The sequence below is a fragment of the Cnephaeus nilssonii genome (assembly GCF_951640355.1).
Source record: "Cnephaeus nilssonii genome assembly, chromosome: 3".
Taxonomy (NCBI): Eukaryota; Metazoa; Chordata; class Mammalia; order Chiroptera; family Vespertilionidae; genus Cnephaeus; species Cnephaeus nilssonii.
The window spans coordinates 1,672,911-1,690,337 of NC_137074.1; the positions used below are offsets into that span (position 1 = coordinate 1,672,911).

The 17,427-nt window shown below is 50.2% G+C and overlaps 1 protein-coding gene across 3 annotated transcripts; it reads right to left on the reverse strand.

The window, feature by feature from the left end:
* Positions 1 to 3,784: 3,784 nt before the first annotated feature.
* On the reverse strand, positions 3,785 to 8,208 carry DNAJC28 (DnaJ heat shock protein family (Hsp40) member C28). Of its 3 annotated transcripts, none has more exons than XM_079767121.1 (2): positions 8,126 to 8,208; positions 3,785 to 6,636 (listed from the first exon to the last, which is right to left on the reverse strand). In XM_079767121.1, exon 2 carries the CDS (start codon positions 6,589 to 6,591, stop codon positions 5,449 to 5,451), a length of 1,143 nt encoding a protein of 380 aa, XP_079623247.1. In that variant the 5' UTR covers positions 6,592 to 6,636; positions 8,126 to 8,208; the 3' UTR covers positions 3,785 to 5,448. The 3 variants fall into 3 exon arrangements, with proteins under 3 accessions (XP_079623247.1, XP_079623246.1, XP_079623245.1); XM_079767120.1 differs by lacking the exon at positions 8,126 to 8,208 and adding an exon at positions 7,922 to 7,984; XM_079767119.1 differs by lacking the exon at positions 8,126 to 8,208 and adding an exon at positions 7,798 to 7,961.
* Positions 8,209 to 17,427: the final 9,219 nt, after the last annotated feature.

Below are 17,427 nucleotides of genomic sequence, written 5' to 3' on the forward strand. Positions count from 1 at the left end.
GGCCGGGGAAGGGAAGCGACTGGTCCAAGACCACTAACGAGTACTGTACCCCGAGGTGTCTGCGCAGTGCACCTGCCTGATGCTTTCCCGGCCACCCACCCAGACAGGCAGCTTGCTTCCGGTCAGGTCCCTTCCTCCCGTCTCCCTTACAAACAAGGCCTCTTGCCCTGACCGGTGTGGCTCAGTGGATAGAGCATCGGCCTGCGGAATGCAGGGTCCCGGGTTCGATTCCGGTCAAGGGCATGTACCCTGGTGGCAGGCACATCCCCAGTAGGAGGTGTGAAGGAGGCAGCTGATCAATGTTTCTAACTCTCTATCCCTCTCCCTTCCTCTCTGTAAAAAATCAATAAAATATATTTTAAAAAAATAAAAATAAAGACACGGCATCTTGAATTTTCAGTGTAACTCCAACAGCCTTTGAAAGCCCCTTCTACATCTCCTCCGACCAGAAAACACCTCTTAGTTGTTTGAGAAGACATGGTGTAAATCCCGGCACTATCAATGGGACTCTAGGCGTCTGCACCTGAGGGATAATGTATCACAGTGCCATGCACTAGACTCCGTTCCTGCTGTAGATCTCAGTACACATGTGAGAGGAGCAATCCCTGCTTTCCTTACGCTTCCACTCTCTCAGTCCTCATTTCCACGGAGACTATTATTTTGTCAATTGTCAAGTAATACATTTATATTATTTGACATTATCTCTCATTACATTACCTCTCATCTTGATAGAGGTAGGATCTAGGTGCTCAGTAAATATTCACTTAATAAATTACTTTTGAAATATGTGCAACCTTAAAAAATTAAATTGCTGACCTGTAAAGGTTGGCTTTTTAAAAATAAGTTTTCGAATCTTGCTTCTGGCTCAGCTGGCATGGCTCCCTGGTTGAGTGTCGACCTGTGAACCAGCACAGGCCCGGGTTGCGGGCTCCGTCTCCAGTGTGGGGCGTGCAGGAGGCAGCCAATCAATGATTCTCTCTCATCACTGATGTTTCTATCTCTCCTTCTCCCTTCCTCTCCGAAATCAATAAAAAAAACCACATTTTTTTAAAAAAGACCTATATGGAGACAAATTCTTCAGTGGATAACAGGATACAGATGGGCCAGCAAAAGACACAGTCATACAGTAGTGCCGGACGCCATAGAGCAGTTAGGTAGAGAGCCTTTGGGGACCATATAAAACAGAAGCACAAGCGGTGACCCAAAAAATTAAGAAATCTCTCCAACACGCGATGTTTACACTATAGATTGTCATTACACTTGAAGAGTAGCACATATGAAATACGTTTAAAACAATGTTTAAGACTCATGTATGCCTATTACATTAGTTATCTGTTGCTAGATAGCAAATCATCCCCAAATTTAGCAACTTAATACAGCAAACATTCATTATTTTGCAGTTTCTTTATTTTTTCTCTTTTTTTTTATTTCAAAGAGGAAGGGAGAAGAAGAGAGAGAGAGAAACACTGATGAGAGAAACATTGATCGGCTGCCTCCTGCACACCCCCTGCTGGGGATCAAGCCCGAAACCTGAGCATGTCCCTTACCTCCTGGTTCATAGGTCGACGCTCAACCACTGAGCCACCCCAGTCAGGCTGCACAGTTTCTAAGGGTCAGGAGTTGGGGAGCAGCTTAGCTGTGTGATTCCGATGCAGGACCATCATGAGTATGTGGTTAAACTGGCGGCTGGGGGTACAGGCTCCCCCTGCGGCTCACCCCCTGGCTGCGGGCTGCAGGCCTCAGTGCTGGGCACATGCCTGGACACACAGCTGCCTCGGACATGGCAGACAGAGAGAGAGAGAAAGAGAGAAAGAGAGAGAGAGAGAGAGAGAGAGAGAGAGAGAGAGAGAGAGAGAGAGAACAGGAAGCTTCTAGCCTCAGAGAAACATGCCCTCACTTTGGCTCTATTCTACTGGTCACACAGACCAATTCTCCGACGTTGTGAGAGGGCGCCACACAGAAGGTGAATATCAAAAGGGGGGATCTTTGGGGGTCATCTGGGGTGCTGGCCACGACATCATAGCTTAGTAGTATTTGGTTCTAAATGAAAACGCTCTCTAGTCTCCTCTGGCACATATTGCATCCCACATCCCAGGGCAGACTGCCGGAATCGTGTGCTGGTCCAGAGCCACGAGCCAGTGGCCAGCCATAATGCTTTCTAAGATGGGGTCCAATTCCTGGTAAAATTCCCAAGAAAATGAAGGCAATTCTCATAGCAGTTGTATTTTTGTGGGGGAGGGGGGGATGAGTGTATATAAATCATGCAAAAAGTATGCTGTTTATATGTAAACTAGAGGCCCGGTGCATGGGGGGGAAGGCGGGGAGGAAGAGTCCCCTCAGCCCAGCCTGCACCCTCTCCAATCTGGGACCCCTCAGGGGATGTCCGACTGCTGGTTTAGGCCCGATCCTGGGGATTGGTCCTAAACCAACAGTCAGATATCCCTCTCACAATCCAGGACCGCTGGCTCCTAACTGCTCACCTGCCTGCCTGCCTGCCTGCCTGATCACCCCTAACTGCCCCCCCCTGCTGCCCTGGTAGCCCCTAACTGCCCCCCTTGCTGTCCTGGTTGCCCCTAACTGCCCCCCCCCACCAGCCTGGTCACCCCCAACTGCCCCCAGACAGCCTGGTCGCCCCCAACTGCCCCCCCCCCACCGCTGGCCTGGTCGCCCCACGCAGCCTGCTGTTCAGTCATTTGGTCGTCCCTCGCTAACCCCCTTCCAGCTTTGTCGCCCCACGCAGCCTGCTGTTCGGTTGTTACTGTGAGGGCATCCTGACCAATTTGCATATCACCATTTTGTTAGTATAGATGTAATTCTGTCCTAGGCTTAGGTGGCTATAAACGCACTCTTCACCCACATGCAGGTCTGGTGGGATGTTTGATATTGGGCAGGACATGGAGAAATTCCTCCTTTTGCTCGACTGCCCTGTGCATTGTGAGCACCTGCCTCCCTGGCCCCACCTCCTAAAACGCCTGTGGTCAGGGGTGATGTTCAAAATATTGAACAACCAATCAGAATAGATGCCAGCCAGCACCGCGTCCTGGTGGAATGGGCTAATAGAAGCTCTACCTCTCTAATCATACTGTCAGCTGAGGATTCCCCCCCATTTCCCAGATGTCCTCTAGAGGGCAGTACGCCTCCGCTGACAACCACCAAGGCCTCACGCTGCACCCCGCCCCTCCTGTTCACCTCTAAGGATTACAACAACCCTGCAGGTGGGATCTGAGGCACTCCTTTGCCAGATGAGGAGAGGGGCGCTCAGGAAGGTCCACATAACCAGTGACTGGCAAAACCTGGATCGAAACGCAGAGCTCCCTGGCTCCAAGCCCACTCGCTTCCCCTGCATCACACTGCCGGAGCTCACTGGGTTAGGGTTAGGGTTTCAGAGAGGAAGGGAGCGGGAGAGAGAGATAGAAACATAAGTGATGAGAAACACTGATTGGCTGCCTCCTGCATGCCCCCTCCTGGGGATGATCAAGCCGTAACCCAGGCATGTGTCCTGACCAGGAATCGAACCCGGGACCTCCTGGTTCATAGGTCGACGCTCAACCACTGAGCCACATCACCTGGGCCAGAATTAACTTCTTAACAAGAATAATCTATGTCACAGTCCGTTTTGATATCATCCATCTAAAAGATTTTTTTTTATAAAAGCATTTAGGTGGTCAGCCAAAAATACGGTTATTATTATTTTTAAACTCTTTATTGTTGAAAGTGTTCCATATGCCCTCTCTTTCCCCTCCATTGACCCCTTCTAGTCCGCCCGCCCCAGTGGTTATTATTATTAGCTGTTTATGTAACAGTGGACCATTGATTAATCATGAAAATTAACTTTATTAACATTTACAAATATAAAGTGTGCTGTGCTGAACTTAAGGATTTACCAGAGTTTTCTGATCATTCCACCTTCCCATTATCCAATATTGAAAGTGCTTTCCTTGCTTATGGTCCTTCAATGCAACTGGTGTCACACACTGAATTCCCTTCTTAGCAAGACTCACAGAATCATAGCCTTCTCGATGTTCCGGAACTTAGCCCTCACTATAAAGCTATACTCGTGTGTTGTGCTGGTCACCATTTTGTTTGGAGTAATGCTATCATTCTAGAAGCCAAATAACTCATCAACAAAATAATCACATACTATAGCAATCAATGCCCATCTCTAAGCAAAAGGGTCTGAAATTTCCTTTTGAAGATGTAGTTTTGTTTTAACTCTCACGTTTCACAGAATAGCTGTTCTTCACACACGAGATGGCCTGTGCCACGCTCTGAACCGCGTCCAGAACGCAGCGCTCTGGGGTAGGCGAGGACATGACCTGCTCCTTTTGACCACTCTCCAGACCCTTCCGGTTGTCCAGTTCTGTGGCCAGAGCACTTACACGGACCTCAGAAAGGCAGCTTTTCTTAACGTGGACGGGACACAACCATCTGACCAATGTCAAACTCGTGTCATCTGCCAAAGGTGCAACGTTCAGGCATCTTGTCCTTGTTCACCGAAGGGTTCCTAAGACAGGAAATTCGAACCCGAAGGCAGGAAACTGAGATTGTCATGTGGCTGACAACGGCTCTGGGGAGTCCCACACATGAGAGAGACAGGCCTCAGGTACGTGTATGCAAACCTATCATTTCAATCTCTGAGGAGAGAGGAAGCCAGAAGTGAAATCTCACGTTTCCGTTGAGCCCAGGGGTTTTTCACTCCTGGAAGATCGGAATATGCCCTCAAAACTCTCTAACAGGGGACACAGGATCGATTTCTAGAACAGCTATGTCACCAGCATGGCCGGGCCATTTCTGCAGCCAATGGATCGTGAAGCTAGGGAGGAAAAAGTACAACCCAGATATACTTTTTAAAATTCAGTGCACGCAGAGAAGACCTTCATAAGGAAAAGCAGTGACTCCCGAGGCTGATGTCCTCATCTTAACATTTCCACCCACAGGGTCCCAAAGCCTTACAACAGTTTTGAGCTTTGATGACCCAGCTGCCTACATTCTTGTTCAGGTTGATGACTTTTGATGTTTTGGGTTTGTTGTTGTTGTTGTTGTTGAAGTGCCGGTGTTTGCAACTGGCAAATGCAACTGGTTTGAAGTTATTAGAGTTTAAATCTGCACTACGACGTTTGGAATACCCTTTATGATTCCCAGCCCAAGCCCCTGTCCTCCCGCATCTCACCTGATGACTGACAACTAAACTTGGAAATGGATTAAATTGTTTTTTCTTAGGGCGTCTCTTCTTCCCTTGCTATTTTCCCAGAGCAAAGCTGGCTGAACATTTCCGTGACAGTCTCTTCCAGCCTTCTCCTTACACATCACCGGAGCTGTGACCAGTTTTGTGAAAAGTACGGCACACGGTTCTCTAGCGCCTGTGTAACAGCCATACATCCGAGCCTCGATGTGTGATGTCAGTGCAGCGGAAGATGATTTGGGGCGGGACTGTGAACGCTGACACGGTCAGGTTTTAATGAATTTCCACATATTCGTCCAGTTGAAAAACCCTGTCTTGACTCCGGGTGTTTTCTCCCCTTCGCCCTGATCAACGCTGTTTGGGTTTCCGTCTGCGACTTCTGTGGATTTGATAAGGGTCTCATATATTCCCTGGGCTCTCGCGATTTCTTTCTGCGCATCAAAATGGACTTTTTGCCTGGTTAGGAGGGGAACAATCAAATTAAAATCGTTCACTCGCTTGTTTAGTTTTCTGATGTCTTCCCGAAACTGCTCACAAACTTGGTTCCACTGTTTCTGTTCAGTGGGCGTCATGGGGTTCCCCAGTTTTTTCCTGGACACTACAATGGACTCTCGGAGTTGATCAATAGTATCCTTTATCTCCTTTTGCATTAGGATCCATTCTGGTTGGTATCCGTTATCTATCAATATTCTGTTCAGGTTGTGAGTCATGGGGTCAATATACGAACAGCCAGAAAACTTCTGTAGAGGTTTTCCTTTCCCACTGAGGTTATCGAAGTCTCCCCTGGCCATTGACTCCTGAATGAGATCCTCCACTAACCGCTCTATTGCTTGAGTTATCTTTTGTTCTTTACTGTGTCTCACATCTTTGACAGTTAAACCTTCAGGGAAGTACTGGCTATGCAGTTTCTGCTTTTGATATTCCAACACTTGCTCAGCGGCACGGTCCGCTCTAAACTGCCTGTACTGCTTCTCTCGTTGACTTGGCGTTCCAAAACCAATACCTTCGAAACTCAAGTAATGCCTGTGCTGGGGTGCTTTATATTTGGAGTTTTCTTCCTCGTCCTCTGCATCTTCGATTTCCTTCTGCCTGGAGTTGGTTTGCTGCATCACGTGGGAGCGCACCTCTCTGTACGCTTCTTCAATCTTTATAAACGTCGCAGAATCCGCCGTGGGAGAGCCACTGTCTGGATGGTATTGCTTGGCGAGCTTCCGAAAAGATTCCCTGACATCGTCTGCAGAGCATCCTTCTTCCAGATTCAGCCGCCTGTAATATTCTCTCATCTTCTTTGGTGATTTCTGAGTTGACATCATCCTGTTTCTAACGACTCCAAGAGATGGAAGCATGTTCGTTCGATTACGAATCACTGCAGCGTTTATCAGACGAGATCTTAAGAGTTGAGCCATCATCACATACAAGGTGTTATCACGCCCAGAGTTCTTCCTAGCAATGATCTATAAAATGACAACAAATAAAGGGGACGAGAGTTGGATTATCTGCTAATTTCATATTTTCAGCAACAAGGAAGAAATTGCAAGCACAATATGGGGCAGTTCTTCCTAAGGCGGCTGCCAACATTCTTTTTTAAAAAAATCTATAATTTATTGATTTTTTACAGAGAGGAAGAGAGAGTTAGAAACATCAATGAGAGAGAAACATCCACCAGCTGCCTCCTGCACACCCCCTACTGGGGATGTGCCCACAACCAAGGTACATGCCCTTGACCGGAATCGAACCTGGGACCCTTGAGTCCGCAGGCTGACGCTCTATCCTCTGAGCCAAACCGGTCAGGCTGCCAACATTCTTCTAGCTATATTTCACTAATGTTAGCAGAGAAGTGGAAGTTGATGATGTCTAGCGTTAACACATTGTGATATAATCTGGATTCTACTCACTAAGCACAGAATTTTAGAGCAGGCAAGTTCTTAGAGATCAACTAATCCAGTCTCCTATTTTTAAGAGAAAATGTAAGCCCAGAAGATTAAGCAGCATCACCAAGTCGCATAACCAAGCACAGTGTAAGCCAAATGGTTAGGGTTAGGGCACCCTCAAATGTCTGGCCCAGCTGCCTGGGTGAGCCGCAACCTATGGTCAGGGCACGTGCCTGGACTGTGGGCTCAGTCCCCAAGGAGGCAGTCCATCACTGATGATCCCATCATTGATGTTTCTATCGCTCCCTCTCCCTCCCTCTCTAAAAATCAATAAAAGTATATTTTTAAAAAATGTTTGTCTGCATCCCCGGCTGGCGATAAACTTCATCAGCACCACTGTTCCCTTGGTGTTCGACTGTGTCCTCATCTCAAGGACGATGAGAAGACTTACACACACGCGACCCAGAGGAAGGACGTGGCAAAGCCTGCAGCTAGTGTGACACCGGGCTGAATGAATGGAGCATCCAAGCCGTTCATCTCCAGGCTCGTCAGGGAGGAGCTAGCTGCTGCCTGCGGGGAAGCCCAGTAAAAGGGGAGCCCCCCCCTCAACATGTCAGCTGTTCTGTACAAACAGACGGTGCGTGCAGGAGACCGGGCACGGGAAGGGCAATGCAACGGCGGCAGAGGTCTAACTGAGAGGCATTTGGATGTGTGAACGCTAAACCGGAGCGCCCGGGACCCCACCTTTGTGGACAACTGGGGTCCAGGGCTTTCAGAGTAGTTGGGAGGTGGTGGCAGTGCCAACGGGGGTCGCCGCGGGGGAGCGTCCATCCCCACGCGGGACACACCCCGCCGGGCCCCCACTCACCGTCACCGCCGCGGGGAAGGGGCTGCGCGGCTCCCGCCCCCACGCCGCGCCTCCGCGCATGCGCGCGCGGGCCGCCCTTTCCCTCCCCGGAGTCTCCGCGCGCGGCCGGGGTCTCCTCCGGGCCAGACCATGTGCCGTTTACCCTGAGGGGACCTGCGAGGCGGCGGGGCACCGAGTCCTACCTAACCGGGACAGGTGTCCTACCTTCCCGGGATCCCAAGATCTCTCTCAAAACGAATTCTGCCCACGAGGACACAGGCAGGACATTTCAGGAGGCCCGGTCCCGCCCCGGGGCGACCTGGTCCACCTCCCCCCCCCACCTCGAGCGGGAGGTGGTCCGGCCGATTGGGATTGTGGGAGATGTAGTTCGCGGGGAAGTGCGACGCGCCCTGGACTCCGCAGTGCGCCTGCGCTTACAGTGAGCGAGGTGGGAGGGAGCCGGATGTAGCGGAGCTGTGGGTGCAGCGGAGGTGTCGTGGAGTGGGGCGGAGGTGTGTAGGGCTCGTGCAGAGTGTGCACAGCATAGATTGGGACCTTTGAAGTCTTTGTTTTTGGGGGGGTATTGATATCAGAGTGGAGGGGAGAGGGGGACATCGGTGATGAGAGACTCACTGATGGGCTGCCTCCTGCATTATCAGAGTTCAAGCCCTAACCCAGGCATGCTGGGAAGCGAACCCTAACCTCCCTGGTTCATAGGGCGAGGCTCAGCTGCTGAGACACGGAGGCCAGGCTTGAAGTATTTTTTTAATTTATTGATTTTGAGAGAAACAGGGAGAGAACGGAAGGGAGAGAGAAACATTGTTTTGTTGTCAATCATCGAATGAGATACAAGACGCCTTAATGAGCCAATTAAATAGGAGTCATTTATTGCTCGAGGCCCAGAGGGAGGTGTTTCTTCCAAATCTCTCAGCCCTGAAATAGAGGAAGTGTCTCGTATCTATACTTTTCGAGCCTCTTTGTTTGCAGATATTACAAAGGGCTCTGTGTGAGTTATTGTTACAGACAGTTGTAACCTTGAATACATAATGAGTTAGTACTTGGCATAAGAATATAGGAATTATTATCAGTATTAGTCCATTTTAGTCAATTACATTGGATGGCTAGCTTGCAAGATCAGACAGTTAAGTTTATCTTTTTCTGTTATTTGAACTAAAAGTCATTTTACAGAATAGCAGACTGTCTTAAGGTGACAGAGTTTATAATGACAGAGTTTACAGGACCAGGGACTATCTAACAATAGCAGAGAGTTTCAAACAGCAGTTTTTTATACAAGATGGAGGTCACTATGCTTCAGTTCCACTTATCTATGCATTCATTGGTTGCTTCTTGTATGTGCCCTGACCAGAGATCCAACCCACAACTTTGGCGTATGGGAACAGATGTTCTAACCAACTGAGCTACCTGGCCAGGGCTGGGATCCTTGACCTCAGTCACTTGTTTTGGGGAGGGAGACGAGTCATTTCCCAGAACAGCCTCTTTGGGGCAAAGATCTACCAAGTCTGAACCCGGCTGGACACCCCGCCTTCATCAGCTCAGCAAGTACTTAGTGAGCAGCTCGCTTAGCCGGGCGTTGGTACAGGCTGAGGACAGTCGAGGGCAAAGTCAAAACAGGGGTCTCCTGGCTTAAAGTGGAGACTTACTATGGGCAGGTAGTTAAAACAAGGAAAGAAAAAGAAGCTTGGGAGTCAGACCTGGTTTTAAAATCCTTTCATTCGCTTTTCTCTGCGCCTGTTTGTCTGTAAGATGAGAGCACCGGTCACTGGTAAACGTGTATGTGGCACTTAGTTTTTGCCAGACATGGTGCCAAGAGCTTTTAAATAAGTCCAGTAATCCTTACAAAAGCCTTTGAGGCAAATGCTGCTGTTTCCCCACTTTACATGTGATGAAACAATTGCACCAGACTCACTGGGTTTTTGTGAGAGTTGCACCATTATATAAACCACTTGGCACAGTGCCTGGCACGTTAAGCAGTATTTTTATTGTGACTATGCCTCTTAAAAAGAGCCGGAACTAGGTCCTAGCTGTCCGGAGCTCCTGAGGGACAGACAACATAATAATGTGTTACCTTCTCTCTAGGTGCACAGGGAAAGCTTTACCTGCTGATGCAGGGGGATTTCCCTACAGGCAAACAGTGAGCATGAACGTTCCTACAGGTGTTGACCCTTCTAGCCAGGATCTTAAACACGGCGTTGGAAAGCATCCGTGCCGCTCACCACACACTCAGACTTGCATGGCACTTAGCGTTTCACAAAGCTGCCATCACAAATCTCACTTTGATGTTTGCATCTTGTAAGTGACTCGTTTAAGTTGTTAAATGGCAAAGCTAGGACTAGAATTGTAAGTCCATTTCTCTTTTCAGAGGATCAGTTTTTTATTATTATTTTGAATATGTTTTTATTGATTTTAGAGAGAGGAAGCGAGGGGGAGAGAGAGAAATATCCATATGAGGGAGAAACATCTGTCACTTGCTTCCTGTATCCACCCTGAGCCAGGGGACAGGACCTGCCACCGGGGCATGTGCCCCGACTGGGAATCAAACCGGCAACCTTTCGGTGCATGGGATGATGCGCCATCAACTGAGCCACCCCGGCCAGGGCAGGACTAACTTGAAAGTATGTTGGGTTAGATCAGCAATTTCCAACTGGTGTGCCACGACAATTTTTAAAACATGCACTACCCGCCGAAGCCGGTGTGGCTCAGCGGACAGAGCATCGGCCTGCAGACTGAAAGGTCCCGGGTTTGATTCCGGTCAGGGGCATGTACCTTGGTTGCAGGCACATCCCCAGTGGGGGGTGTGCAGGAGGCAGCTGATCGATGTTTCTAACTCTCTATCTCTCTCCCTTCCTCTCTGTAAAAAATCAATAAAATATATTTTTTAAAAAATGCACTACCTGACTATTTAGTCGGGTACTGACCTTTTTTAAAAAAAATTTAAAAAATACATATTTTTATTGATTTCAGAGAGGAAGGGAGAGAGAGATAGAAATGTCAATGATGAGAGAGAATCATCGATCGGCCACCTCCCGCACGCCCCCCACTGGGGGTTGAGCCCACAACCAGAGCATGTGCCCTTACCGGAATTGAACCCGGGACCCTCCAGTCCGAAGGCCAATGCTCTATCCACTGAGCCAAACCAGCTAGAGCAAGTACTGACCGCTTTTCTCTTAGGTTGTCAAATAAAAAAATGACAGCAGCCAACACCACAATAGCCATCCGGTGTGAATGAATCAAAATTATACCTATGTTTCTTCTCAGATCGGCAAAAATATACATATTTTTGGTGTGCTGCAGATTTTTAGTATTTAGTTTATGTGTGTCATGAAGTGAAAAACGGTTGAAAATCGATGTTCATGACGTTTTCTAGTTTAGAGCATCTTTTTCACAATCCCGTGTTCTCACACTGTAGTCGAGCATTTTGAAACAACGTTTTCCGTAAACAGGGGAATAGACAAGAACTCAGTGAGCGCATCCAAACCTTTACTCGTGTTGCTGAGGGGTGGGAAGTAGATGACGCGACTTTAGAAAGTGACCGAACACCAGACGTCCTGACTCCGCGGTGACATGACACGTGTTGGCCGCCTGCGCAGCGCGGCCCGGGCCACGCCACGTCTCCTTTGTCCGGCGGCTGTAATCTCACACCTGGCCCAAAGCGAGGGAGGGCTCTGTTTTAACTCACCTGCGTTTCATGTCGTTTCTTTCGTCTGCTGGTTGTGTGGTAACTGCAAAGAAGGGAATTTCTTTCCGCGAGCTGTAGTGCCATGGTGACCCAGATCCCACCTCCCTGAAGACTGACTGGTTCAGTCTGGATGCTGAGAGCCGACATTGTCCAGTGCCCTTTGCAAACAGTATCCTCTGCAGCCACAGTTTTTTAAAAAATATATTTTATTGATTTTTACAGAGAGGAAGGGAGAGGGATAGAGAGTTAGAAACATCGATGAGAGAGAAACATCAGCTGCCTCCTGCACACCCCCTACTGGGGATGTGCCCGCAACCAAGGCACATGCCCTTGACCGGAATCAAACCCGGGACCCTTCAGTCCGCAGACCGACGCTCTATCCACTGAGCCAAATCGGTTAGGGCTGCAGCTACAGTTTTTAGAATCCCCGTGAAAATGCTTTCCTAGGTGGCATCTGCATTCTTCTTCTTAATCCTCAGTGGAGGATATTTTCCCATTGATTTTAGAGAGAGTGGAAGGGAGAGGGAGAGACAGGGAGAGACATCGATGCGAGAGAGAGGCATCGATTGGTTGCCTCCTGCACGAGCCCCGACCAGGGCCCAGGAACCTGGAACCGAGGTACATGCCCTGGACAGGAATCGAACCCGGGACCTTTCAGTCCACAGGCGGACACTGTATCCACTGAGCCACACTGGCTAGCGCTGCATTCATTTCTTACTCTCTGGTCAGGGAAGAGCTTGCCATAGACTGTCGGCTTGAAGAGAAAGAAGGCGGAAGTTAGTTTACCTCGTTCAACGAGTGTGAGCTAAGGGAGGGTGTCCTGACAGGAGTCACACTCATTTGGGGTTGGTCCCCTTTTCCCTCTGCCCCGCCGGCTGGCCAGCTACTCAACGACCCTCCGGTGGTCAGCGAGGGTCCCCCTCAGGGTTGGGGCATCTTTGTTCATGAAAACTGCCCTTCCGGCCAGGGTGCCTGATGGCCATTTGGCGTTGAATTCATGTGATGACTTATTTGACTGGAGCTGGTCCTTGAAATTATGAATAACGTATGCCACTCCCCTAACGGCAGCCACTCGTGGGAGGACAAGTGCGCGCCAGCTCCCTGGGCCCTACGATTAGCACCCTCCCCAGCCTCCCCCCTTGCTTTCCTCGCCTTCAGCAGCTGCGTCCCGCTTTACCGAGGAGTGATGACAAATATTGTGTATATTTAAGGTCTACAACTTGGTAGTTCGATATACGCATATATTGACATATTCACCACAATCAAGCTAGTTAACATACTCATGTAGTTACCATTCTTTTTTGTTGTTGTTAATCCTCACCCAAGGATATTTTTTCCATTGTTTTTTTAGAGAAAGTGGAAGGGCGGGGGGCGGGGGGAGATACAGAGAGAGATACATCCATGTGTGCTGGACACGGCAATTGGTTGCTTCCCACACGCCCCTACTGGGCCTGGGATTGAGCCTGCAACTGAGGTAGGTGCCCTGACCGGAAATGGAACAGTGACCTCCTGGTTCACAGGTCAGTGCTCAGCCACGGAGCCGCGGCAGCCGGCGTGGAGACATTTTTGATGGTTACAGTTGGGAGTGGAGACATTTTTGATGGTTACAGTTGGGAGTGGAGACATTTTTGATGGTTACAGTTGGACGTGGTTACTGGCGTCGAGTGGGTAGAGACCAGGGCAGGGCAGCTGCTCAGCACCCTACAATGCGCAGGACAGGACGCCCCACAACAAAGAGTTACTGGGCCTCGGATGCCGGCGCTGGGTGCTGAGGCCAGGCTGTGGCCTTCTCTGTGGTCACGCCCCCCCGTCTGTGGTATTTCCGATAGCGGCCTAGCAACCTCCTACAGCCGGCCTCCCTCAGCCTCGTGGTGCCTCAGTGCACGCCAGGGGTTTGTATTATCCCACCTTCCTCCGAGAGAGAAACTAAAAGCAAGTAGAAGCTTCAGCCTCCTCCCCTCCCCCGGCTGGACACGCCTTTGGCCACCTAAATGATAACAGGCCTTCTGAAGTGAGGGCAACAAGCATTCTGTTTAACACTAGAGGCCCGGCGCATGAAGTCCTGCACGGGGGTGGGGGGAGGAGGTGCCCCTCAGCCTAGCCTGCGCCCTCTCACAATCTGGACTCCTCGGGGGATGTCGGGCCTAAACCGGCAGTCGGACATCCCTCTTGCAATCCGGGACGCTGCATGCACCAGTGACCATACTTCTCACACAGGTGAAAGGCATCTTGCTATTGTATGGGCAGCTACATTTTGCGCTGATTATAAAAAGTAGTACATAACACGATCCTCCTGAGGCAGTAGTACCATTTTCCCCATCTTATGGGTGGAAAAACTGAAGCAGAGAGAAGTTAAGTAATTGGCTTTGTCACACAGTTATAAGTGTCAGAATCAGGGCTGACCACAAAATGTGCAAGCCAGAGTCCATGCGTGTCATCGCTGCATCATCCTGTTTTCTCAGTGTTAGAGCAGCCTTGCCAGGTCTTAATTTTTAAATCTAAGAGACTGTTCCCAATATATGGGGTAGGGTCCCCAGGCCTGGCTGGGGATCAGGGCCACCTGTGGGGCGATCCTCCCCCTCCCCCCGCACCTGCTTTGGCTGGTGGCCTGGTGCCCCGATCACCTCCAGTCGCTGGTCAGTGGTCAGTGCATGTCATAGCGACTGGTCGTTCCGCCGGTCATTCCGCCGTTTGGTCAATTTGCACGTGAGGGTTTTATTATGTAGGATTAAAAAAGAGAGAGGATAGCTGTTTGGGGAAACCCCAGCAGGACTCCGATCAGGAGAGGGAGGCCAGGCGCAGTTAGGGGAAAGGGAGGGAACAATCGCATCCGTAGAAAGCCAGCATTTCTGGGTTCAGATGAGGCAGCAGAGTAGCCTAATTCTCAACCATGTATTGAACCTTCAGGTCACTAGTCCTGTCCTTAGTCTCACCTGCGTTCTTGTTATCCTTGCAAGCAGTTCTTCGGCGCACAGTGTGCTTCAGGCCCAGAGCACAGGTCAGTTTGCCGTTTTCACCCCCGAAGGTCGGAGGCATGAGCCTGCCAGGCGGCTCCTGGGGGGGGGGGGGGGTGGACAGCTCCATTTTAAAGCGACTCCTTTATGATTATTTTCACACCCTGTCCCATTGGCCTGGCTTTGGGTGGCTCCTCCTTCAGGGCCTTCGCACCACAGTGAATGTTTGCATTTTTTTGGGGGGGCGGGGCGTGAGCCTCCAACTGTAAGACTACGATCTCTCTCCTGGGCCCAGGCTTTCATTGCTGTGAGTACAGGTGGGCTCAGGAGTTGGCATTTTTATGCCTTTTTAAAATTTTTTTTTTAGAGCGAGAGGAAGGAAGAGGGGAGTTAGAAATATCGATGATGAGAGAGAACCATTGATTAGCTGCCTCCTGCACACCCCCACTGGGAATCAAACCAGGATCTCCTGGTTCATAGATCAGCACTCCACCACTGAGCCACGCCGGCCGGGCCAAAACTACTTCTTAAATGCAGTTGGACTTTCAGTTCCACCAATATTTCCATTTGTGAATCTTTTTTGCCACGTGAAGTAGATCCAGAACATTCCAATCTCCGGGCTCTCATGCAGTGCTGAGCACAGGTGGGCTCGGGAGGTGGCGTCTTGAACGAGCTCACCCCCAAGAAGGGCCAGGTTCCCAGGTGGAGGGCCTGAGGGCTAGGACGGCCACAGACAGTGTTTAAAACGCTCTGTCACAAAGCATGAAGTCCTGTCCGTGTTCACCTGCGTGGCTTCATATGCTGCCTGTGGAACATTATCATGTAAGTGTGATGTGTTTTATAACATAAGATTACATGTAATCTTGATGTACTCCAAAAACCATGAATTAATTGTTTTACAGTGACAGAGGAATTGTACCTTTCTTGGGGAAGTTTTATTGAGATGGAAGTCACAGCCACACAACACACCTGTTTAAAGGGCACAGTTCAGTCCAGTGGCTTTAGGCAATGTTCATGGGGTGACGGACAATCAACACAGTCAACTTTAGAAATTCTGTTCCCCAGAGAAACCCTGCACCCTTCAGTCATCGACCCCAGAGGCTCTCTCTATCCCACAGTCCTGGACAAACACCGATCCTCTCCGTCTCGGGATTTGCCTGTTCCGGGAATTCCACGTAAACAGAACCAACGGTGTGTCCACAGGGCACTGGGTCCTCCTGCTTAGCCTAACGTTTCACCGTCCAGGTCGTAGTGTGTCTGCACTTCATTCCTTTTAAAGACCAAAGAACACCCCAGTGTATGGCTAGACCACGTTGTTATCGATGCAGTAGCTGAGGGACATTTGGATTGTTTGTACTTTGAATTTCTAAGCGTTAATTTACCACAGGCTCCAGGTAAGAGAGAACGGCCTCATGTGTGGTAAACAGGCTTGCCTGGCTTGAGAAAGAAGGGCCACCAGATGGTCTCTCTCAGACGGTGGAGGTGGGGCACCGTTTACATGGAAGGATTGCTCAAAAGCAGCCCAGAGTTGAGAAGCCAACTTCAAAAATAAACTGGATTTGCTCTGGCCGGTTTGCTCAGTGGAGCGTCAGCCTGGGGACTGAAGGGTCCCAGATTCGATTCCGGTCAGGGCACATGCCCAGGTTTCGGGCTTGATACCCAGTGGGGGGCATGCAGATGATTCTCTCTCATCACTGATGTTTCCCTCTTTCTTTCCCTCCCCTGCTTCCTCTCTGAAATCAAGAAAAATATATTTTAAAAAAACTTTAAAAAAATACATTTTTATTGATTTCAGAGAGAAAGGGAGAGGAAGATATAGAAAAATCAATGAGAGAGAATCACCGATTGGCTGCCTCCTGCATTTCCCCTACTGGGGATTAAGCCCACAACCTGGGCACGTGCCCTTGACCAGAATCGAATCCGGGACCATTCAGTCCCCAGGCGGACGCTCTATCCACTGAGCTACGCCGGCCAGGCCAGACACTGGGCTTTGTGTCTTCCTGAACCCCTTGCTGTTGCAACATCGCTTCAGCTGTGGGGCCAGACCTTTGTCCCAGGGGTGGGGGGAGGGGCTGCCGAGCTTGGCACCCATTGTCAGGTGAGCAGCAGTGTGACCCCGGCTGAGGGCAGGTGGGTGACCTAAACATGGCCCATCAGGTGACCCTGCCTAAGACTTTAAGGCTGAATGATCGACCCAGCGATACAGGCGACCAGAGTGTGGCCTATTTTTTTTCTTAGAAAAGCAAGAACTTACTGACCGAAGCCAAAACACACTCAGGACAGTGCAACAAGGGCATAGAGGCAGCAGGAGGCCAGGCTGGGCTGCTCTGGCTCCCGGAGAAGTCAGAGGAACGGGGCCTTGGGGACAAGGTCTGGGTGAGCCAGGACCAGCGGCTGCTGCCCACCGCTCCCCTGGGGTCCCGGGGAGGTTAGATGCGCGCCTGTGGGAGAAGGGAAAGGGTGGGCGTGCTCCCCGCAGGGAGAGCTCACCAGAGTGCGTCTGGCTGTGGGGCAGCCACAGGCCGAGTGCCCACGGGAAGTGGAGTCCGTAGGGCCCTTGCCAGCCTCTCCCTGCGCCACGATTTGGGCTATTTCTGGCCACTTAGCTCGGAGAGAGGGGCCCAGGAGAGAAGTGATGAGTGACTAGCAGCACATTACTAAGCGCAGTGTAACTAAACACTACTGCCTGGTACTGGAGTTACTTAAGTTTGTACAGCAGTTAAAGGTAGTGAAGCATTGCCCTGAGCAGGTGGCGCAGGCGGTTGGAGCATTGCGTCCGTGTGCCAAAAGGGTGCGGTCTCCATTCCCAGTCAGGGCACATACGAGGCTGCAAGTTCAATCCCTGGTGTGTGTGTGTGTGTGTGTGTGTGTGTGTG